The following is a 26,181-nucleotide window of genomic DNA, read 5'->3' as shown; positions in this document are numbered from 1 at the left end:
CAAGGCGTGTCATTAATGCGGCCCAAAAAGTTGCACAACGCTGCCCGGTCCAGTACTCACCCGGAGAAAAATGAAGCATATGTGGTCGTTGACGGGTGGGCCCAAATGCGACGGATGCGGACGAGTGCGTTGAACCCGCCATGTTAAGGGAGATGCATTCGCGGCACATATTTAAGCTGCGTTTGCATACCTGCGTTGAACCTTTGGACTAGGGAAGCATACCCATTTTTCGACCGATGCTCTGCCAATCTCCCCTGCCATGCATGATAGGATCCATTCATCTGCTCGGAAAAAGTGATACGCATGTGTTTTATTTTTCTTCTCCATAAAAATAGGGTTTTATTTTTCTTCAATCTGATGTATGTGCATATATGTGAGCGTGTACGTCCGTATTGTGTTTCGTAAAAAAAATACTTCAACCGTTGTAAATAAGGTGCAACGCATTTGCTTATGAACGTACCTTTTGCCGCCGCGCGAGGATCATATGTTGCTACCTCCGCAAATGCTGAAGTGGTTTTCAAAGCCGTTGATCTGTTTATCCATATCATAGACTAGTAGACCGATTAACACATGAATCAATAGATCGGTTCATAAGCTCTTGCCTCGTTGTAATGAGATGTGCCTATATCAATCATACACAAAAATGATCAGATCGGACCGTCGCTGATACTAGCACATGAACCAATACATTGGCCAAAATAGCAGATTGTATCTGCAGCTGCCACAACATCAGATGCAGCTTACGGCTGCAAACCTTGCCGTGGCTACTGAGGCGCGACCAAGACAGGAAATTTCACAAGCTCCTTGTCCATCGCGGATCGACCTAGTCCCCATCTTAAAAATATCTAACTGCCGTGGATCTGCCGGTGTAGCTGAAGCAGTTGTGGAGTGTTGAGGTAGTTCTCCTTCATCTAGTACCGGAGGTTGCTGATCCAGATGGTGGCCATGTTCTCGTCCTGCCCACTGTGCGCGGATGGGGAGCCTAGCGCCACGGCCAGGGGTGCCGGCCGCGGCTGCAGCTGCGGGGCGTCGGCGCAACGGCGTGGAACGACACGAACGGTGGCAGTGCCGTTTTCATCTGGTGCGGCATCAGCATGGCCGCAAGTAGGGGGAGGGACTGTAAACTTTCACAGAGAGGGAGAGATTGGTTTAGGCCATGATGGTTGAATCCATCGGCACCTCGTCATATATATATTAGCCACAGCCGTGCTGGGCAAGATTACATGAGATAGATCCCAATCGGTTATAACAACTCATAGCTATCTATTGCTAACAGCTAACAGACTAACAAACTTATATACCGGTTATGCCAAGCCATATCCTAGCTAACACATACGTTAACATCCCCCCTCGATCGAAACGTAGGGAGTACATTGAGATCGCTGCGAAAGTGCTCAAACTCACTGATGGCTTGGTAAGAACATCTGCTAGCTGATCATGAGTTGATATATGACGAACCTCAAGTGCCTTCTTAGCCACCTGCTCGCGCACAAAATGATAATCGATTTCAATGTGCTTAGTGCGAGCATGAAACACCGGATTAACTGAGAGGTAAGTAGCGCCAATGTTATCACACCACAAAGAAGGTGGTCGATGCAAAAAGAGACCAAGCTCTCGAAGCAACGCCTGAATCCACATAAGTTCTGCAGTGGCATTGGCAACCGACTTATACTCTGCCTCGGTGCTAGACCGTGAAACAGTAGGCTGTTTCTGAGAGTTCCAAGAAACCAAATTACCTCCAAAGAATACTGCATGACCTCCAGTAGACCGCCTATCATCAGGACAACCCGCCCAATCAGCGTCAGAGAAAGCGCTGAGAAGCAAGTACGAAGACTGCCGTAATATCAATCCATGAGTTACTGTACCCTGAAGATACCGAAGGATCCGTTTGACAGCTGTCCAATGCGAATCAGTGGGCGAGTGCAAAAACTGACAAACCTTGTTAACACTGTAAGAAATATCTGGTCGTGTCAAGGTGACATACTGCAATGCTCCAACTATACTGCGGTATTGTGTTGCATCAGTGGAGGAAAGTAGAGTACCGGAGGTCTTAGAGAGCCTGTCAGTAACCGCCATAGGAGTGGTGCAAGGCTTGGCCATCGTCATATTAGCTTTCTTCAGCAAATCAAGAATATACTTGCGCTGACAAAGAGCAATACCATCAGCAACAGAACTGACCTCAATGCCAAGAAATAATGGAGCACTCCAAGGTCCTTGATCGCAAAGTCTCGACGAAGCTGAGCAAGAAGACGATCAACAACTGCAGAAGATGAGATAATACCAATTATGTCATCAACATATATGAGGAAATACATGCTCAGGCCCCCTTTCCGAAATATAAACAGAGACACATCAGCAGCTGAGGCACGGAAACCAAGAGCAAGCAACCGACCGCTGAGGCGAGAAAACCATGCGCGGGGGGCCTGTTTGAGACCATAAAGTGACTTCTGCAGTTTGCAAAGATAGCGAGAATAGCGCGAATCAACATAACCAGGAGGCTGAGACATGTAAACGTCTTCAGAAAGCACACCATGCAAGAATGCATTTTGAACATCAACTGTCGCATGCACCAACGATTAGACACGGCCAATGTGAGGAGAATCCGAATGGTGGTATGCTTGATCACAGGGCTAAACGTATCATCGTAATCAATACCTTCACGTTGTTTGAAGCCCTTGGCGACCAGACGGGCCTTGTAGCGATCAACAGAGCCATCGGCATTGTGTTTCAGTTTGTATACCCATCTGTTGTCAATGACATTCAGACCAGAGCGAAGCGGAACAAGGGCGCCAGGTGCCATTCCGGTGCAGAGCTGCCATCTCTGCATCCATTGCATCTCACCAGGGAGCAAACCGAGCAGCTTCAACATAATTAACAGGCTCAGCAGGAACAGCTTGACAGGTGTAGGAAACAGTACCGTCAGTACGGACCAATTTCTTCTGAATTCCAGAGCGAGACCTGGTGTGCGGCCGAGGCAGAACAGCCTCAGCGGATGCTGCAGCATCGGTCGAGCGAGCAACGTGCGACGGAGAGCCAGCAGGCGACGAAGATGGGCCATCAGGCGACGAAGATGGGCCGCCAGGCGACGAGGCCGGCCCAGAAGAACCAGAACGAGCCGCAGGAGAGCTTTCTCGTGATGCATGCCCGGGGCTGGCGACGGCGGAAGCGTCCTCGATCTCCGCGTCTGTTGTATGCTCCATGCAACGTGAGGACGACGACGTGGAATCCGTGCGTGTTCCTGCAGAGGGATCAAAGGAAATGGCGTGCTCATCGGCCACAAGATCATTAGATCCATTAGTACTTCCACTATGGGCAGGTATGGGTGGATTGTGGGGCTCAGTGGGTGCAAGAAGGTGGACATATGATGGTGGAACATACTCAGATGTGTCAAGAGAAACATGGTATTTGCGTGCAAAGGGAAAAACGGATTCATCAAATACGACGTCACGTGAGATGTAGGTGCGTCCAGTAGAGACGTCGAGGAACTTATAGCCTTTATGATGTGAACTATAACCAACAAAGACACACTCTTTGGAGCGAAAAGCAAGCTTTATGTTGTTCATGGGTCGGAGATGGGGCCAACAAGCGCAACCAAAGAACTTAAGCATCGTGTAATCTGGTTTAGATTGAAAAAGGCGTTCCATGGGAGAGGCATTGTCAATAACATGTGTAGGAAGACGATTAATGAGGAAAGTAGCGGTTAAAAAGGCCTCATCCCAAAACCGAACAGGCATACACGAATGGGCAAGAAGTGAAAGTCATGTTTCAACGATATGTCTATGTTTATGCTCGGCAGCACCGTTCTGTTGGTGGGTATATGGATAGGACACATGATGTGAAATGCCACTAGTTTGGAGATATTGATGGAGGCGTTGGTATTCGCCACCCCAATCCGACTGAACACAAAGAATTTTAAGATTGAGTAGGCGCTCAACATGTGCTTGGAAGCGAATAAAGACTTGCTCAACTTCAGATTTAGCACGCAAAAGGTAAATCCATGTAAACTTGCTAAAGGCATCAATGAATGAAACATAATATTTAAAACCACCAACTGATTGAGTTGCTGGCCCCCACACATCGGAGTACACAAGTTCTAAAGGAAATTTGGCAACAAAACTAGATGGACCATAAGGAAGTTGGTGACTCTTTGCCTGTTGGCATGCATCACAAACCGACGCATCATGCGACCCACAAACGGGAAGCTTATTCAAACTAAGGATGGATTGAACCACTTGGGAAGACGGATGACCTAAGCGATGATGCCATTGCTTTTTATTGACTGACGCAAGCATGGCGGCCTTGACATGATGAAGGAGTGTGGGCGGTGGAAGGGGGTAGAGTCCGGCTCTACATGGTCCGCGAAGCAGGCTTCTCCTCGTTGCTAGATCCTTAACAACAAAAAAATAGGGATGAAACTCAACGAATACATCATTATCTTTGGTCAAGCATGAATAGAGATAGGTTTTTGGTGATGTGTGGTACGTGAAGAACATTACGAAGTGCAAGATTTTTGGAAGTGGAAGTATTAATAGAACTATGACCAATGTGTTCAATGCGCAAACCTGCTCTGTTGCCCACTTGGACGTTGTCGTTGCCGTGGTAGAGTTCGCGGAAGGAGAGGCGGTCGAGGTCGCTCGTGATGTGGTTGGTGGCTCCAGTGTCCGAATACCAGTTCGGATCCACCTGGTACCCAGCTTGGTACCCACCAGCATTGGTGCCGGCGATGTTGGCCGACGGCTGCTCCTCCTCGCCATGGAAGGAACAGTCAAAGCGCTTGTGGCACTTCACCACAACATGACCGATCTTGCCACGGAGCTGGTAGATCGGGTGCTGCCCGCCATTGGAGCCTCCACCGCCATTGCCGCGGCGGCCACCATTGCGGCCACCTTGATAGCCACCGCCTCCTTGGTAGCCAGGGCGCCATCCGCCGCAGTTGCGGCCACCTTGGCCGCCTTGAATGTATCCGCCCTGATTGCCATCGCCTTGGCCTGCATTGCCGCCACCCTGCTGACGACCAGAACCAACGAAGTTAGCTGAAGAGTTTGATCCGATCTGGAGATCGGTGGTGGTGTAGGTCTCCTGGCGATGCTCGAAGCAGAGGAGGTAGGAGTACACATCGTTGAGTGTGAGGTCAACCTTGACGTTGAGGGCAGCGACGAGGGACTCGTATTCGGCGCCGAGGCCGGAGAGGATGTAGGCGATGACTTCGTCGGCATGGAGAGGCTAGCCGATGGCAGCCAGAGTGTCGGCGAGCGTCTTCTTCAGCTTGAAGTAGTTGGTGCTGGACGTGCCGGCCCTCTTTGGCATCGCCAGCTGCGCCCTGATCTAGATGAGGCGCGCGCGGGAGCGGGATGCAAACATGTGCTCCAGCTGCTCCCATGCCTGGGCAGCGGAGGTGGCGACCATGACATGTGGGAGGATGTCCTCCGAAACGGTGGCGAGGATGCCACCCAGGATCGCCTGGTCCTTGGTGTACCAGGTGGTGTAGTCGGCGTTGGCCACCTGGGAGGCGGCACGACCCTCGGCAGATTGGATCGTAACCGTGGCTGGCGGCGCCTTCTCGCGCCCGTTGACGATGCCGAGGAGCTGGTGCTGGCGAAGATAGGCTAGGAACTGAGCCTTCCACATCAGGTGGTTTTCATGGGTGAGCCGCACGGTGACTATAGAGGAGATGGAGGGCATGGCGAGGGTGGACGAGGATGACGACATTTGTCAGAGTAGCTCTGATACCATGTAAACTTTCAGAGAGAGAGGGAGAGATTGGTTTAGGGCCACGATGGTTGAATCCATCGGCACCTCGTCATATATATATTGGCCACAGCCGTGCTGGGCAAGATTACATGGGATGGATCTCAATCGGTTACAACAACTCATAGCTATCTACAGCTAATAGCTAACAGACTAACAAACTTATGCACCAGTTATGCCAAGTCATATTCTAGCTAACACATACGTTAACAGGGATGAACCGTGGGAACAAAACGGTTCGTTCGATTCCAAACGAATACGGAGGTCTCGGGCTCCATATTCGCTAGCATAGGTGGACACAGGCGGCACGGTGGGCTTGGAATTGAGGATTGTTTCTACGCCTAAATTCTATGACTAACCAAACATCAGAATTGTGTATCCCAAATAACCAATTCCAGGCCCAATTCAGTGCATCCTGATACGTCTCCGACGTATCGATAATTTCTTATGTTCCATGCCACATTATTGATGTTATCTACATGTTTTATGCACACTTTATGTCATATTCGTGCATTTTCTAGAACTAACCTATTAACAAGATGCCGAAGTGCCAGTTCCTGTTTTCTGCTGTTTTTGGTTTCAGAAATCCTAGTAACGAAATATTCTCGGAATCGGACGAAATCAACGCCCAAGTTCCTATTTTCACCGGAAGCATCCAGAACACCCGGGAAGGACCAGAGGGGGGGCACTGGGCCCCCAGACCATAGGCCGGCGCGGCCCAGGCCCTGGCCGCGCCGCCCTATGGTGTCGTCGCCCCTTCGACCCTCCTGCGCTGCCTCTTCGCCTATATAAAGCCCCTGGATCGAAAACCCTGATACGCTTGACGAAAACCACAGAAACCTTCCAGAGCCGCCGCCATCGCGAGGCCAAGATCTGGGGGACAGGAGTCTCTGTTCCGGCACGCTGCCGGAGCGGGGAAGTGCCCCCGGAAGGCTTCTCCATCGACACCGCTGCCATCTCCACCGCCATCTTCATCACCGCTGCTGCTCCCATGAGGAGGGAGTAGTTCTCCATCGAGGCTCGGGGCTGTACCGGTAGCTATGTGGTTAATCTCTCTCCTATGTACCTCAATACAATGATCTCATGAGCTGCTTTACATGATTGAGATTCATATGAGTTTTGTATCACTACTATCTATGTGCTACTCTAGCAAAGTTATTAAAGTAGTTCTATTCCTCCTGCACGTGTGTAAAGGTGACAGTGTGTGCACCGTGTTAGTACTTGGTTTATGCTATGATCATGATCTCTTGTAGATTGCGAAGTTAACTATTGCTATGATAATATTGATGTGATCTATCCCTCCTACATATGCATGAAGGTGATAGTGTGCATGCTATGTTAGTACTTGGTTTAGTCTTTTGATCTATCTTACACTATAAGGTTACTTAAATATGAACAAATTGTGGAGCTTGTTAACTCCGGCATTGAGGGTTCGTGTAATCCTACGCGATGCGTTCATCATCCAACAAGAGTGTAGAGTATGCATTTATCTATTCTGTTATGTGATCAATGTTGAGAGTGTCCACTAGTGAAAGTCTAATCCCTAGGCCTTGTTCCTAAATACTGCTGCGTTACTACTGCTTGTTTACTGTTTCACTGTGTTACTACTGCTGCAATACTACCACCATCAACTACACGCCAGCAAGCTATTTTCTGGCACCGTTGCTACTGCTCATACTTATTCATACCACCTGTATTTCACTATCTCTTCGCCGAACTAGTGCACCTATTTGGTGTGTTGGGGACACAAGAGACTTCTTGCTTTGTGGTTGCAGGGTTGCATGAGAGGGATATCTTTGACCTCTTCCTCCCTGAGTTCGATAAACCTTGGGTGATCCACTTAAGGGAAAACTTGCTGCTGTTCTACAAACCTCTGCTCTTGGAGGCCCAACACTGTCTACAGGAAAGGAGGGGGAACGTAGACATCAAGCTATTTTCTGGCGCCGTTGCCGGGGAGGAAAGGTAAAAGGTACTCACATTCCGGATCTCGGCTACTAAGCTATTCTCCGGCGCCGTAAGTACTCGAAGCTATTTCCTTTAGATCCTGCAATTGCATCTTTTTGTTTCTTGTTTACACTAGTTTGGCATAATGGACAAGAATGATCTTCTTATTCTATTTCCTGATTTAAAACATGGATTGTTTGATGCGAAAATTAAAAAACCTATGGAATCTTATTTGCATGCTGGTAGTAATATTAGTATGAATGCTTTGAACACCATTGTTGATAATAATATAGAAAGTTCTAAGCTTGGGGAAGCTGGTTTTCATGATCTTTTTAGTCCCCAAAGAATTGAGGAGAAAATTTCTTTGATGATATTTTGTCTCCAATTTATGATGATTATAATGATAGTAGTCTTTTGTTGCCGCCTGTTATGGAGGATAAATTTGATTATGAATACAATATGCCTCCTATATTTGATGATGAGAATAATAATGATAGCTACTTTGTTGAATTTGCTCCCACTATTACTAATAAAATTGATTATGCTTATGTGGAGAGTAATAATTTTATGCATGAGACTCATGATAAGAATGCTTTATGTGATAGTTATATTGTTGAGTTTGCTCATGTTGCTACTGAAAGTTATTATGAGAGAGGAAAATATGGTTGTAGAAATTTTCATGTTACTAAAACACCTCTCTATGTGCTGAAATTTTTGAAGCTAAACTTGTTTTATCTTCCTATGCTTGTTACTTTGCTCTTCATGAACTTGTTTATTTACAAGATTCCTATGCATAGGAAGCATGTTAGACTTAAATGTGTTTTGAATTTGCCTCTTGATGCTCTCTTTTGCTTCAAATACTATTTCTTGCGAGTGCATCATTAAAACTGCTGAGCCCATCTTAACGGCTATAAAGAAAGAACTTCTTGGGAGATAACCCATGTGTTATTTTACTACAGTACTTTGTTTTATACTTGTGTCTTGGAAGTTGTTTACTACTGTAGCAACCTCTCCTTATCTTAGTTTAGTGTTTTGTTGTGCCAAGTAAAGTCTTTGATAGAAAAGTAAGTACTAGATTTGGATTACTGCGCAGTTCCAGATTTCTTTGCTGTCACGAATCTGGGTCCACCTCCCTGTAGGTAGCTCAGAAAATTAAGCCAATTTACGTGCATGATCCTCAGATATGTGCGCAACTTTCATTCAATTTGAGCATTTTCATTTGAGCAAGTCTGGTGCCATTTTAAAATTCGTCAATACGAACTGTTCTGTTTTGACAGATTCTGCCTTTTATTTCGCATTGCCTCTTTTGCTATGTTGGATGAATTTCTTTGATCCACTAATGTCCAGTAGCATTATGCAATGTCCAGAAGTGTTAAGAATGATTATGTCACCTCTGAATATGTTAATTTTTATTGTGCACTAACCCTCTAATGAGTTGTTTCGAGTTTGGTGTGGAGGAAGTTTTCAAGGATCAAGAGAGGAGTATGATGCAACATGATCAAGGAGAGTGAAAGCTCTAAGTTTGGGGATGCCCCGGTGGTTCACCCCTGCATATATCAAGAAGACTCAAGCGTCTTGGGCATCCCCTTCTTCATCGACAACATTATCAGGTTCCTCCCCTGAAACTATATTTTTATTCCACCACATCTTATGTGCTTTGCTTGGAGCGTCGGTTTGTTTTTGTTTTTTGTTTTGTTTGAATAAAATGGATCCTAGCATTCACTTTATGGGAGAGAGACACGCTCCGCTGTAGCATATGGACAAGTATGTCCTTGGTTTCTACTCATAGTATTCATGGCGAAGTTTCTACTTCGTTAAATTGTTATATGGTTGGAATTGGAAAATGATACATGTAGTAATTGCTATAAATGTCTTGGGTAATGTGATACTTGGCAATTGTTGTGCTCATGATTAAGCTCTTGCATCATATGCTTTGCACCCATTAATGAAGAAATACATAGAGCATGCTAAAATTTGGTTTGCATATTTGGTTTCTCTAAGGTCTAGATAATTTCTAGTATTGAGTTTGAACAACAAGGAAGACGGTGTAGAGTCTTATAATGTTTTCAATATGTCTTTTATGTGAGTTTTGCTGCACCGGTTCATCCTTGTGTTTGTTTCAAATAAACCTTGCTAGCCTAAACCTTGTATCGAGAGGGAATACTTCTCATGCATCCAAAATACTTGAGCCAACCACTATGCCATTTGTGTCCACCATACCTACCTACTACATGGTATTTTCCGCCATTCCAAAGTAAATTTCTTGAGTGCTACCTTTAAAATTCCATCATTCACCTTTGCAATATATAGCTCATGGGACAAATAGCTTAAAAACTATTGTGGTATTGAATATGTAATTATGCACTTTATCTCTTATTAAGTTGCTTGTTGTGCGATAACCATGTTTCTCGGGGACGCCATCAACTATTCATTGTTGAATTTCATGTGAGTTGCTATGCATGTCCGTCTTGTCTGAAGTAAGAGAGATCTACCACCTTATGGTTAAGCATGCATATTGTTAGAGAAGAACATTGGGCCGCTAACTAAAGCCATGATCCATGGTGGAAGTTTCAGTTTTGAACATATATCCTCAATCTCATATGAGAAAATTATTAATTGTTGTTATATGCTTATGCATAAAAGAGGAGTCCATTATCAGTTGTCTATGTTGTCCCGGTATGGATGTCTAAGTTGAAGAATAATCAATAGCGAGAAATCCAATGCGAGCTTTCTCCTTAGACCTTTGTACAGGCGGCATAGAGGTACCCCTTTGTGACACTTGGTTAAAACAGTGCATTGTGATGATCCGGTAGTCCAAACTAATTAGGACAAGGTGCGGGCACTATTAGTACACTATGCATGAGGCTTGCAACTTATAAGATATAATTTACATGATGCATATGCTTTATTACTACCGTTGACAAAATTGTTTCATGTTTTCAAAATCAAAGCTCTAGCACAAATATAGCAATCGATGCTTTTCCTCTATGGAGGACCATTCTTTTACTTTCAATGTTGAGTCAGTTCACCTATTTCTCTCCACCTCAAGAAGCAAACACTTGTGTGAACTGTGCATTTATTCCTACATACTTGCTTATTGCACTTATTATACTACTCTATGTTGACAATATCCATGAGATATACATGTTACAAGTTGAAAGCAACCGCTGAAACTTAATCTTCTTTTGTGTTGCTTCAATGCTTTTACTTTGAATTATTGCTTTATGAGTTAACTCTTATGCAAGACTTAATTGATGCTTGTCTTGAAGTGCTATTCATGAAAAGTCTTTGCTTTATGATTCACTTATTTACTCATGTCATATACATTATTTTGATCGCTGCATTCACTACATATGCTTTACAAATAGTATGATCAAGATTATGATGGCATGTCACTCCAGAAATTATCTGTGTTATCGTTTTACCTGCTCGGGACGAGCAGAACTAAGCTTGGGGATGCTGATACGTCTCCGACGTATCGATAATTTCTTATGTTCCATGCCACATTATTGATGTTATCTACATGTTTTATGCACACTTTATGTCATATTCGTGCATTTTCTAGAACTAACCTATTAACAAGATGCCGAAGTGCCGGTTCTGTTTTCTGCTGTTTTTGGTTTCAGAAATCCTAGTAACGAAATATTCTCGGAATCGGACGAAATCAACGCCCAAGTTCCTATTTTCACCGGAAGCATCCAGAACACCCGGGAAGGACCAGAGGGGGGGCACTGGGCCCCCAGACCATAGGCCGGCGCGGCCCAGGCCCTGGCCGCGCCGCCCTATGGTGTCGTCGCCCCTTCGACCCTCCTGCGCCGCCTCTTCGCCTATATAAAGCCTCTGGATCGAAAACCCTGATACGCTTGACGAAAACCACAGAAACCTTCCAGAGCCGCCGCCATCGCGAGGCCAAGATCTGGGGGACAGGAGTCTCTGTTCCGGCACGCTGCCGGAGCGGGGAAGTGCCCCCGGAAGGTTTCTCCATCGACACCGCTGCCATCTCCACCGCCATCTTCATCACCGCTGCTGCTCCCATGAAGAGGGAGTAGTTCTCCATCGAGGCTCGGGGCTGTACCAGTAGCTATGTGGTTAATCTCTCTCCTATGTACCTCAATACAATGATCTCATGAGCTGCTTTACATGATTGAGATTCATATGAGTTTTGTATCACTACTATCTATGTGCTACTCTAGCAAAGTTATTAAAGTAGTTCTATTCCTCCTGCACGTGTATAAAGGTGACAGTGTGTGCACCGTGTTAGTACTTGGTTTATGCTATGATCATGATCTCTTGTTGATTGCGAAGTTAACTATTGCTATGATAATATTGATGTGATCTATCCCTCCTACATATGCATGAATGTGACAGTGTGCATGCTATGTTAGTACTTGGTTTAGTCTTTTGATCTATATATCTTACACTATAAGGTTACTTAAATATGAACAAATTGTGGAACTTGTTAACTCCGGCATTGAGGGTTCGTGTAATCCTACGCGATGCGTTCATCATCCAACAAGAGTGTATCTATTCTGTTATGTGATCAATGTTGAGAGTGTCCACTAGTGAAAGTCTAATCCCTAGGCATTCTTCCTAAATACTGCTGCGTTACTACTGCTTGTTTACTGTTTCACTGTGTTACTACTGCTGCAATACTACCACCATCAACTACACGCCAGCAAGCTATTTTCTGGCACCGTTGCTACTGCTCATACTTATTCATACCACCTGTATTTCACTATCTCTTCGCCGAACTAGTGCACCTATTTGGTGTGTTGGGGACACAAGAGACTTCTTGCTTTGTGGTTGCAGGGTTGCATGAGAGGGATATCTTTGACCTCTTCCTCCCTGAGTTCGATAAACCTTGGGTGATCCACTTAAGGGAAAACTTGCTGCTGTTCTACAAACCTCTGCTCTTGGAGGCCCAACACTGTCTACAGGAAAGGAGGGGGAACGTAGACATCACATCCTCAAACACATTGTAAGAAACTAATTCTTCCAATTTTAGGTGAAAATAAGATAAATTATAATTTGTACTGGATTTTTATACTTTATAAGAACATTTTTTCTTTGCTACAACGTTAACCAGTATAAGTTTTATTTATTTATTTGGTATAGTTAACTGCAGCAATGATGTTAAATGGTAGCTGTACTATTTGTATCATACAATTGTAGTGCATATATTCAAACATACGTATATTGTGTTAAATCTGAATTGTATTTTATAACAAAAGTTGCATCCAATATTATTTTTGATGATTGCATGAACCATCTAGTGTATGTTAGTATCTGTACTTATGGTATAGATCCCTGAAGTGTATGAGCTTTCAAATATCTTAAAAACGGTTTCTAGCACATGGCTAGGTAACCATATGTATCGAAACGTCTTGAGTATAAATTGGGCTATGGCCTATGAGCATAATTCAAAACCTTTTGCAGTCAAGTTTGTCTTACAAGCTACAATAAGTTTAAGAAGAAGTTGACAATGTGTACATGTTTTGAACTAGGTAGTAAATATCAAGTATGTGGACTCAAATCTTTTACATTCACCTCCCACATGGCCGTGCCATCCTCTTCGACGCATGCACAGTGGCATGTCGCCTTGCGTGTGGTCTCACGCAGCGTATTAACGATTCAAAGTTTGCATTCGTTTCAAGCATTTTGTTTTTCTACTATGAAGAACAAAGTGGAAGCACGGTGCGTCAAACTTTTTATTATCTTCAAATGCTAAATATCTGAGAGGAAACGAGCCTAGATCCTCTGTTCCAATCAGCATCTGCTTATTTTGGGCCCTAGACTGATCATAAAACGTCCCTCAGAGGCAATGGCCGTGTAGGCCCCTAATGTCGTCCTTGAGAGGTTGAATCCGAGTAGACCACGAGGTTGAGTCCATGACGGAAACAACCCGGCCTGGCGGTCCCGGCAAAATATATAGCCCCGCCCCTGGCTTTGCTATCGACACACACCTCGTCGCCCTCAATCCCCAGTTCCCGACCTCTCTCCGGTGCAGAGGCAGCGGCGGCACTGTCGGCGAGCTGAGAAGATGACCAAGCCTGACCGGACCCGCGACGATGCGCCGGAGACGGAGAGGGCGGCAAAGAAGAGGAGCGTCCAGCCAGACATTGTCGCTTCCTCACATGCCGAGCTGGTGGTCTCCTCCTATACACTCAGTTCCCCACTCCGCAAGCCATACATCCCCGACGAGCTAGCTGATACGAATGCCCATCCGGAGATACTCGCCGCATTCGAGCAAGCCAAAGCCCAATATGAAGCTAAGCTAGGTGCTCTGAATGATCTGTGTCATTTTGATTATACCGGCGACTGGGATCCTTCGTCCATGTTTCCCGGGCCGCAGCTTCTCCCCATCCGTGACTTGGCGAAAGCGGCGGTGCTTCGTGCCGCCAAATCTGTCGTCAGGCTCTCGTCCTCCCTCGGTATGTATATGTACGTATGTGACAACATCGTGCTTGCTATGTAAAATACTTGCCGCTGACTAAGTAATAAGTACTTGCAGATGGGAAACCATTTACCGGTTGCTGCGGTTTGTGGATCGACTGGAGCGAGAAGAGCAAAACCGGCGTCGTTCTGACGACCGCGCATATTATTCGCACGAAGCATCCCACGGTGAACCAATGGAAAGGCAGAGATGAGTTCAATGCTGAAGCTAGCGTGAGTTCTTCATAAACATTAGTTCAATCGTCTATTCATCTACTCCGTCTCAAATCAAACCATTTGCGATGTCCCAGTTACTAGGCTCAAATGGTGGCGGTATATATTAACATCTGCAGCTGCCATTTCAGGTTACAGTTCACTTGCGGGACGGCACCACTGCAGAGGGCCGACTCCTCTACCACCAGGAGCACTATGATCTTGCTTTTTTTGAGGTTAAGGCGGACCTAGAAGTCCAGTTGCCATCTTTTAACGAGACAGTGCATTGCGGCCAGGAGGTTATCCGACTTGGACGAGATGGAAGTATGGATCTAAGGATCACCAATGGTAGGGTGGAACTTTTGAACCCAAATAAGTATGAGAGACATCACTACATGTACTTTTACCACGAAGATCCGAACTATAAGGTGCGCAGCATAATTGGATTCTAACTCTATGTTTTACGTTCCTATGTTGCTACTTTGCTATCATGAGATTGTAATATTTGTCGCCACTGCTATGTTGTAGTGCAAAGACGATGGAGGATCCATCATTGGCTTAGATGGAAAGGTTGTGGGCTTGGTTAATGATCACCTTAAAGACTCTTTTGTACCTTCTTCTATCTTGGTTAAGTCCATTGACTTGTGGAGGAAGTTTGGGTACGTCTTTCCCCATCTTAAGCTCATTTCTTCCTTTTTTTGTCTGTTTGTTGTTGGAGTTGGAAAACACAATCGATCTGATTAAATAGTGTTCTCAGAAAAGATTCGTACGTTTCCACGTTTATAATTTCTTGTAGAAATATTGTTTGCTAACTTTCCAAAATTGGTGCTTTTATCTTGTAATGTCGCACGTGCACACACAAGTTCTGTTTATGACACATACGTTTCCACGTTTATTTTTTCTGGATAACTGGGCTCTACTGTCATTTTTATGCTTATTTCCCGTAACAAAGTCATTTTACATTTAAGCACATAAGTGCATGTTCATGATGCTAGGAAAAGTATTGCCTAGAGAAATGTTACCTAACTCCCATTAGACATCAGTTTGAAGTATTATTAGTACATCACTGAGAGCGGCCTTTCGTTGATACATGTGCAAGAAACTTCGTCTGCTAATAAAGATTCATAACCTAAAACGACAAAGAGATAAAACTCGCTTAGACTATTTATATGAGACAACCATATTTAACCAAAACTCGGTTAGGTGCACCTCCGTTAATTGCAACCCAAAAGCTATTAGTCAAAACACACTATCGGAAATTTGATGCTCTGTTGCAGCAGAAAGATGCCTCATCTTCATACTAACTTTTTTATCTTTATATTAGAACGAAATCCTTCTTTATATGTGTTGTATTAAATGATTTTATTTGGTGCAGGTGCATCCCTCGGCTCCACCTTGGAATGAAGTTTAGTTCCATCAAGCTTCTAGACACAACTCATATTGAGAAGATGGGGCGCAAGTATAACATTGAGGAAGGTCTTATTGTTGAAGAGGTATATAGTGTTTTTAACTTTTATTTGTTTATGCATTTGTGTTACTAGTTTTCCTAAAATAGTTTCTCAAATGCGAGTAATCATGGCCAATTGAACATTAGGTGTCAAAAGAATCACATGCTGAGAAACAAGGAATCCACATTGGTGATATTGTTGAATGCTTCAATGGACAATATATTTATACTACAATTGAGGTAGGTGCACTGTACATTTATTGAGTTTAAATTAAATGGAAAGAGAGTATACATTTATGTGACACGTTATTCTCTTTACTTTCGTAATTTCGTCAGCTGGAGAAAATGTTGATGGACAGGTGCAAGGACCATTTTGAGGAAGGAAATGCCTTGAATGCTAAAATAGATATTTCAGTAAGTTATGTTTATGTTCTAACTGAAAGCATTCGATTGAATTATTCCGACCATATCACTAAGAAATAATATTATTGACTCTATAGATTCAAGTATTTGACACAGTGAAACTTCTCCGAAGAACTGCAAATTTGACTACAAACATATCTGATTGTGGAGAAGTCGTTGTAAGAGGTAAACATTTCCATTTTAACGTAGTAGTTGATTGTGATTGTGCATCTTAAGCTATGATTATTCAAGTTAGTACCCCCGAGAATGAGCTTAGAAGCATATAACACTAGCACTATCATGTTGAATGCGTGTTGTTGCTTAGAATACTTCGAATAATATGCTGAATGTGGAGTTGGTTGGAATACTTAGAATATGGCCCATCTTTCATTGCTATATTTTTAGTTTAGAATCCATAGCTAGATATTTTATGCAACAACTCAATTAGTTCTTATTAAAAGTTGCGTAAACACAGCTTCGCTGCAAGGAATAGTAGTTGCATTTGCATTTTCTTTGCATTTCTTACTTTCTTATGCACATATTGATTTCTCTTCTATAAATTCAGTAGGTTTTGTGAAGGTTATATCCATCATGCAATAGACTTGTACATTTTATTAATGCATGGTTTTTCCTTGAGAAATTGAGAACCCAACATGAAATCTTAAATTAAACATTAGTTGACATGTACTTGATGTATTGTGCAAATATCGTGCATTAAAGAAACATATTTTCAGTTAAATTTTAAGAAAACATTCATCTTGACAGAGATTATTTCGTTTGTGTAGGCACTCGTCCTATCACTACTTGAAAAGGGATGTCTGTTTCGTTGCAATCTAAAGCAAAATGTGTCGGGCAAGTGACCTCTTGAGCCAGGGTTGAGAAGTGGCATCAGTGTGTTGGTGGTGGCATCACCAAGTACACTATAGCTAGTCTAGCATAAATATGCTATACTCTTCATACTTATATTATGGTGCCTTTTTGAAATGTAGTTAATGGACCATAAAAGTAGCTTAGAGAATGATCTGTTAGTCGCTATTTTGTTGAAAAGTCCATTAAGAGGCCAAGCTACGGGTAGCTTTGGGCATTGATGTGCAAAATGATTGGTGAAGACAATGTATATAGGTGGTGTGTTCCACATGTATGTTATCCTTTGGTTTTTTTCTAAAATCTAGCAGCGGAACATGATCATACTATAGACCATTCACGTGGGCACCGGTGACACGACCTATAATTGCATCTGCATAAGTTACTCCACATTCTTTCATATTTTGTGCATCCCTGTATTTTAATTTTTTATTGCTCACCTATGATTAAAGATATCATCCTTCTCTCTGTAACAACACAAAATTCTAAGATTTGCATAATTATATAGATTGATTGATAGCTAAGCTACATGGTCTCGAATTTTCAATCTCTATTACTTTAAAAAGCAAGCAAGGTTTTGTTTCCTGGCAACCTGCATTTTGCTCGTCTATGTCGGGCATTGCCTTTTTTTCATTTGGACACCTCAATAAGTGGCATATCAACCCGCCATACGCCACCCTCCCAATGTATCAATGTGCATCCGAGTAGGTCGTGTGTATATGAAGCCGCCCTGACACTCATGCATCGATGGGGCATCCCTGCTCTCTAGCGTCCATCCCCTGGACCACATCACTGGTCAGGCCACAGCTGCACGAGCCATCCTCTTGTGGCGCTTCCGGATCCCCACATATTGCACCCATCGCCCTCGATCTCCTACACGATTCCATCACCGCCTATTGTTTTGGTTTGAGTTTGAGATATTTATTTTCTTATCTACCTCATGTACAATTAGCATTTTAGTTGATGTCGTCTTGTTTCTTAGAGATTTTGTGATGGTCTTGTTAATAGTACAAATTTAGCAAAGATGCTAGTCCAATTTTATGATACATCATTTGGAATCATAATTATAATTTTAGTTTAGCTTCAAACTATTGATGTTTGTAAGTGCACAATATGTATGTAGATAGTTTCAAAGTAGTTTCAAAGTAAGAGTATCGAACCACACAAAGCCCTTAGTAATGGTATTTATGCCTCTTGTTATGATTTTACCAAAGTGTGTCTCCAAGTTATCATCGATCCCAAACAAGAGTATGTTGAAAGTGTTTATGGTGTTAGCGTTTGGGAGCAAACCAGTACTAAAAGAAAACGAGTAGGAAGTGCAGACAGAGAATAAGCAATGTAAAATAATGATGAAATTAACTGCAATAGGGCTAAGTGTTCTGGGGGGAGTTGAGGATTCACAACTAGCATTAATATAATACTACTATTAGAAAGTAATATGTCTTATTTTATATGCATGTTCACGGGCGGAGCACCACATAAAGGTGTGCTCAAATATCTCGGTCATCGCACCCTTCATAACCAGTAGCAAACCCAAGAGTATTTGGAGGCATGGGAAAACTACTCATTTGTAAGGCTTAAGATGCTAATTTTATTCAAATCACCATGATAATGCACTGATACAAGGAAGCATCCATTCAGCAATCCCGGGCAAGTGCGCAGGCTACAGGCTGCAGGGATGCTGAATCCGCCTATGTTCATAACCACAACTAGTATTTTTTTAGAACCCCTGCCACATTCGCCATTCATGCAAGTACCATGGCATCCATCTCTCACGAATATGGGATACCGGTGAAGACGATGATGACGGTTCACTTGTTCTATGTAATATCCCAGGTATTGGGGTTACAAAAAAATAGAGGAAACAGATGTGTGCATTGCATTCATGCATAGAAAATCTGGGGAATTTTCGCGTTTTAAAGTAAAACAGTCACAGAAACTGAAGTTTCACTTGACCTTGGTGGAATTGAAGTAGCTCATCAAGTCAAGCGCTATAAACCTCAATGTGACTTTGTTAAAACATTGTTTTGGGTAGAGATGATTTGATCTAAGGGGTTAGATCAAATGGAATTAAAATCAACACAACAACACTTGAATCAATGATCAATTGTTTGATCTCATAACAGATCATAATAAGGTAATCCTTGTCATAACATATGAACACCAATTCAATTGCAAACCAAGTAACAATAAAATGGAGAAACCATTCTTCACTTATCTTTTCCATGTCTTAAACTAATCCATGATCCTACCATGAACCTCATGGTATTCATTTTACTTCATTCTTGGAAACATGACAAGGAGATCAACTCTAGAAATATATATTCTTCTCTATTCCAAATAGTTAAGTATCAAACCTAGAGAGGTGAGAGTTCTATTATAATTATTAGAGAAGCAATAACAAACCTTGAGCTAAACCTTGGATATACATCCAAGTATTCAAATCATCATCTTCAAGAGGAACCCTAGAGTATTATTCAAGTCCTTCCCAAATGAGAGAGAGACCAATCATACTAGTTCTAGCTTTACCTATTTAAGAATCAATGTTAAACTTTGAACTAAAGTATTAGGTAAACCATTCCACCTTGAAGTGGTGAGATCACCAAATACCAAATGGAATAAGACTATATCCATGACTTAGTGAAATAAGGAGTGGAATAAACCAACTAAGATAGACAATTGAATCTTTGGCTCAGCAACCTAACTAAATATTAGGAGTACACCATAAACCCTAGAATAACCATTCTTAAATGAGAAAGCTCAACCCATGGTGTTATACTCAAGATAATTGAGACAACCATAACCATGCCCATTCAAGAAACTATTGTTATCACCAGAATTTGACCAAGTCAGAGGTGGGCCACGATCAAGATGGGCTTGAAGATTATATACGGAAGAAATACGTGGATCGGCCTTATATGCAAAGTTGGGCTAGATTGCCCATATATCTGTAATATAGTAGATCGTATCTTAGATAGAGTTTTACCCGTGCACGGTTAGGTGCACGCCTAAATTAGAAAGTCCCCTGGACTATAAATATGTATCTAGGGTTTATGGAATAAACAACAACCAACGTTCAACCAACCAATCAATCTCGGCGCATCGCCAACTCCTTCGTCTCGAGGGTTTCTACCGGTAAGCAACATGCTGCCTAGATCGCATCTTGCGATCTAGGCAGCACAAGCTTTATGTTGTTCATGCGTTGCTCGTACTGAAGCCTTTTTGATGGCGAGCAACGTAGTTATCATAGATGTGTTAGGGTTAGCATAGTTCTTCGTATAACATGCTATCGTAGTGCAACCCTTGCATATCTAGCCGCCCTTACACCTATCTTAGGTGTAGGGGCGGCACCCCGCTTGATCATTATTTAGTAGATCCGATCCGTTACGGTTGCTCCTTGTTCATCAAGGATTAGTTTAATATCTGCAATAGTTAGGCCTTACAAAGGGTTGGAGGATCCAGCGGCACGTAGGGTGTCGTTTGCTAGTCCTAGACAGGATGTTCCGGGGATCAACCTCGTGTTGGTTTTTAGGCCCTATCTAGGATCGGCTTACGATCACCGTGCGTGGCCGCGAGGCCCAATCGTGAGTAGGATGATCCGATTATGCGGTGAAAACCCTAAATCGTCGTAGATTGAATTAGCTTTATCTTGATCAAGCAGGACCACCATATATTCGTGCACCTCGTACGAATCATGGGTGGATCGGCTCCTTGAGCCGATTCACAGGATAACCTGAGAGCCGATCGAGGCTCGTATTTAATGTTTACGTGTATGCCATGCAGGAAACTAAGTGAGGCATCTCCATCACCTTCCTGACCAGGTATAGGTCAGGTGGCACGCCCTTGCATCAGCATCGGACGTGTGTACCAGAAGCTTTGCGGGCCGTCGCTCGGAGGGACCTCGGCCAGCCGTAGCCCTAGGTTGTTCCCGGCTCTACTGTGTTGCCCGTCGCTGCCCGCCGGTGGGTTTTGACCGCAACAACTATAAAAGAAAGTATATATTTACTTGATCAAGACAATACTTGATCTTAGAAGTGAGAAACCTAACTCAGGAGAGATACCTTAGGAAGCCAAACCTTGATCATTATAAATTGAGTGATGATCATAAAATCCAAGAACTTGAGGAATTGATATCAAGAACAAGTTGATCATGTCTAACCATGATCATGTTCTTGAGATATGTGAGGATAAGATAAACCTTAAAAGGATAAGTAGATATCATTCACCACATAAAATTATGGGGAGATCATTAGTAAGCAACCCTAGGCTTATATCCCAACCTTTACTTGTGAACCACTTGGTGATCATAAGTAGAATCCTACAATATCCATACTTCAGAAGTTAAACCACCTAAGAAAACCTTAGAGTTAAACTCTATGCTTTATATGGTGAGAAACCATATATCTATATGACCAAAGTTAACTATAAAAAGAACTATAACCAATGTAGTTACTTAAATGATAAATTAAGGTTAATAATAGAAGCCAATTAATAGAAGATAAAACCAATTCTCAATATCATAGTTACTAGAGGAGAACATTAAATGTTAAATAAACAACCACCTTATAATGGTTAGGGGAGATTAACCCTAGCACATGCAATATGGTGTCACCTCATCTCACAACTTAGAATTATAACTCAACCCTAGTTTGAGAATCACTTGGGTGATCACAAATAAAACCAAGTCCTAATTGAGATTCAAACCCATTGCAATTAGGTGAATATGATGAGAACCCTATAATTGATCACTAATTAAAGCTCATGCTTCATTTTGGAACTCAAGAATAACCTAGTGCTAAACCATTCGATTAGAACCATGGTGGAGATCAACCACTTAATTCAAACCAACCCATAATGAGAGTAATACCTACTCTAAGTAATTCAAGGTGTTATTAAATATAATCCTAGTGCCACCTTTGAGGTATGGTTATAATAAAACTTACAAGACCCTAACAAACAAGTGCTCACATAAAATGCAAGTGACCAATTCCCTAAATTCAAACCAAATTTTAATACAACCTTTGAAATACTTTGAGTTAAAAGTATCAACTATAATAATCCAAATATTTGATTCACAAGAAAAATGGAAATTATAATGAGAGCACAAAAACATGATTAATTAAAAGTTGCAAGAGAAAGTTCATACATAAAGATTAAATGATCATTCAAGAACAATTCAGTATGAAAATGATCTTCTTATTAGTCCTCAGTAATTTCCAATTGACAATTGCCTGCAAAATAAAAAGATGCAAATTTGAATTAAAAACAGAATTCAAAAATAGAAATACAAAACAGGAAATGAATAAAAGAGAAAAAGAAGAAAAACCCCACCTGGACTTACCTGGCCGTGTAGCCCACCAGCAGCCCATGGTGCAGCCCAGCACCACACTCCACCACCAGCCCAACACAACCCAGCAGCAGCCCGAAATACCCCTTCGTCCCAAATATCACGAGGATGAGCTCGTCCTCATCTCTTCCTGGCGCATGGAGGCCACCTCGACGTCGTGGCCGGCTTCTCTTCTCGCTGGCGATCCCTCCTTCCTCGACGGCGTGACGAGGCTCGTTTCAGCGCCTATAAAAACCCCAGCATGAACCCTAGTCTCCGCTTTCTTTCCTCTCTGCTCAATTTTCTCCCCACACCGAACCTTGGCCGCACCGGTGACCTCAAGCGCCGCCGGTGGAGACCACCCCTAGCCTCGCCGTAGCTACTATCGGAACCGCCATGGTCGACTTGTTCATCCTGCAGGAGGAATCGGGCCGTCGTGACCGAAATCGGCGCCGACGACCCCAACTCCCCGTCGGCCGGAGCTGGCAATTCCGGCGATGCCGACCTCCCCTTGCGCCACCGTCAAGCCCTTCATGACCACGGTGAGCTGCAGATGCTCAAGCAACCCGTAGTTTCCTCTGTTTCTCTTTGCATCGCCACCACGACGCGCGTCTGCGTGAGCCGCCGCTCGGCATCACCGGCGGTGAGGTTCCGGTGACCAATAAATGGGGGCGCTGCCACCCTTAGGTTTGCTTTGGCACCGCGCATCCAACCAATGCCTCAGCACAGACGCGGGAGCGCCGAATCGCCGGCAATCGACGCCCTCTGCCGTCGGCCACCGTGAGCCAGGCCACGTCCACGATTTGGACCTGGTCCACGCTCGCGTGGCAGTCCACGTGGACCACTGGCCCACTGGCCAGTCTCTGCGTGTAGGTTAGCCCGAGTGTGTCTAGCATTTCCATTTTCATTTAAATTCAATTTCATTAATTACTGCAGCTTTGCAAATTTGTATAAAATTCATATTAAGTCAGAAAAATAAAAATAAGATATTAAAATTCTTAGAAAAGAAAACTCTATCAAATAAAAATATAATATGAAATTTTTATTTTTAATAAAAATTCAATTATTTAATACTTATTATTTAAGCTTTTTAATTTTAATTCTAAATTCACTTAAATTCAATAATTAGTAAAAATTCTAAAAGTAAATAAAAAACCAGTAAATAAATAAAGAAAACATTAAGACTAATTTCTTTATTTATCATTTGTTAAATCTTTAATTAGTGAGAATTAAACCCTAATTAATAATTACCTAGTTATTAATTGTTTAAAATAATAAAATGCCAAATTAAATATTATTTTTATTCCCAAATTATTAATAACTTCAACTTTAAATTGAAGTTATTAATCATAGAATTATAGGGTAATTAGAAAACCCTAGTTCCATATGGTAGGAAAACATGAATTCATCATTTCATGTGAAACCCTAAAACCCTAATTCAATTAGGAACCTTAGCTCCACTACTTCATATGAACCCTAAATTATTCCCAAACATGAACCCTAAGTAACATGTGATCATGTTACTTCATTAGTAACCATAGATTCATATTTAGCAACTAAATGCTTGTTCAAATCCACATAACATATGGGAACCCTATCACTACTAATTAGCATCCCATGTGTTCATCTTAATCAAACCTAGTTCCTATCACAAGGATATCATCCTTAATTAACCTTATTTAGCATCACACCCTGTGATGAACCATAATAGCAACCCTGTCCATTAATTGTGCATCACACACCATAACCACTAAACCCTACTAGTGTTAGATATTTATCAAACATCCTATTTAGGAATCAACCAATCTTTACTTAGGGAATTAAATAGCTAACCTAGACAACCTCAACCCTAATTGAAATACTTCTTATTACTTAAGAAGTATGTTCTTCAAAAGTTATTCTTTTGAAGTAAATAAAGAATCACCACCAACCCTGCTTATAAAGACCTATCAACCTTAGCTAGCTATCACTAGCAAGATAAACCCACCTTGACAACAACCATGTATAATGAATTGCTTAGGATGCCTAGGCATTAACTCAATCCATACAAGCCCTAGTTATTAATGAATCCAACCCTGTTTGGATCCATCTAATACTTACTCCAGAAACTAACTGAAACCATAGTCAACCATAGAACCCCCTCAACCTAATTATCATACTTGTTCTTTATTAAAGAACATGTTCTTCAAAAGTTATTCTTTTAAAGTATATGATAATTAATAATTAACCATGCCATATAGTACTAAAACTGACCACTGTTCTTTACTTGTTAACATTATGCCAATTATCAATCTTTGTGTGCTCAATTGATTATTATGCTTTATTATCTACCTGTTTATAATACCAAGTAAATCACACCTGAATAAGAACCTTGTATGTGAATCACTCTAAAAAGTGCAACACACCCTAAACCAATCATTCCAACTCACTGATCCTAAAACATCGGGGTTAGGTCACGCTTAGAGCGATTGCATCTCATACTTATGCATTATTGCATCCTTGCCAATCTTTTAAACATCGTCCTTACCGGACGATGATGCTATTTCAGAATTTGGAGTTATTGCGTATCGAAGACCTTGTCTGCATAATCTTGCAGCCAAGAAAGGCAAGTTCATCACTTGCTCATGTCATTTGAGTATTTCTATCAAATTACTTGCAAAGTATTATGGTTATCACTATTGCATAAAAACCAAAACCACTACTTTCATAACTATGAATATGACTATGTGGTGGGCAATGGAACCATGGATTGTGTTGATATGGTGGAGGTTCCATTGCAAGGGTTAATATCCATCTAGGATTAAACAACAAATGTCGCCAGTGATTCTTGTGCCGTAATACCCGTGTTAACCATAAGATCCGGAGTGGGACGGAGTAGTCAAAAGTGTTTCCACCTCTCGTACATCAACGGATGCGCTTACCGTAGACACTTGACCCAGGTTGGGCAAGCGGTGGGGTGGGGATCCCATTCTAATTCCCCACGGTAAGTGGTCTATGATGGGTTGCAGCTACCGGCGAAGGAGTTTGGTTAACGAGTCCCAAACTGTTGTCGTGGTCGGGGTCCATCCTTAATTGGTCTAAGAGGACCGACGAGGACCCAGGGTCGGGGTATGCAACAAAGGGTGGGTGTGCGAGGTAGCGGAGGAACATGATTGGCTAGACCTTATACCGGGCCTCACACCATAGGAAGTGTGGACGGGGAAATTGCCCGGTTGGCACCAAGGTTAAGATCTCTTATGGGTAAAGCAACACACCTCTGCAGAGTGTAAAGAACTGTGACCTGTCACTCCCTGTTCCGGGATATGGAACTGCGAACGCGGCCGGAATGGAGCTCCATGAATTTCTAGTAAACCGGTGAAGGCTGACGGACATAGTTCTTCTGAATAAAAGCAACCTTTTGAAGAAATGGTTATGAAAACTTGCATTGGTATTAGACTTTCTGGTCTAATGCTGTAGCTAGTGCATTAAACACCTCTTCCCTATAATGAACTTGTTGAGTACGCTCGTACTCATTCCACTCTTAAATCCCCTGCTTAGATATGGAGGCATCGAAGGAGGATCTACAGTGCAAATCGAAGGCCAAGGAGCCAACAACTACTTCACGAGACAGGACCCTGTCAGCGGAGTCAGATACGTCATCCAACAAGGAGAAAACCTGGATTAGCAGTAGAAAGGAACTAGCTTCCTCAACCTAGCTCCTACTTAGCTAGAATCTATTCTTAGCCTCTATAGCTAGTCAAATACTCTACAAATAGAGTTCGTGATAGAATTAGACTACGAGTCGTTCTTCTGGAGTTTATTTGCA

At 42.6% G+C, this 26,181-nt stretch overlaps 1 protein-coding gene and 1 pseudogene across 1 annotated transcript; one reads left to right on the top strand and one right to left on the bottom strand.

Moving 5' to 3' along the window:
• Positions 1–911: 911 nt before the first annotated feature.
• On the bottom strand, positions 912–5,709 carry LOC139831395 (uncharacterized). Its single transcript, XM_071820659.1, has 9 exons — positions 5,383–5,709; positions 4,563–5,223; positions 2,854–3,493; positions 2,656–2,744; positions 2,205–2,557; positions 1,939–2,142; positions 1,737–1,833; positions 1,405–1,544; positions 912–1,124 (listed from the first exon to the last, which is right to left on the bottom strand). Exons 1-9 carry the CDS (start codon positions 5,707–5,709, stop codon positions 912–914), a joined length of 2,724 nt encoding a protein of 907 aa, XP_071676760.1.
• An 8,023-nt stretch (positions 5,710–13,732) lies between these two features.
• LOC127303282 (putative protease Do-like 14) lies at positions 13,733–16,422 on the top strand (annotated as a pseudogene).
• Positions 16,423–26,181: the final 9,759 nt, after the last annotated feature.

Source organism: Lolium perenne, chromosome 5 (assembly GCF_019359855.2).
Source record: "Lolium perenne isolate Kyuss_39 chromosome 5, Kyuss_2.0, whole genome shotgun sequence".
NCBI lineage: Eukaryota > Viridiplantae > Streptophyta > Magnoliopsida > Poales > Poaceae > Lolium > Lolium perenne.
This window is presented reverse-complemented; position numbering and strand designations above follow the sequence as displayed.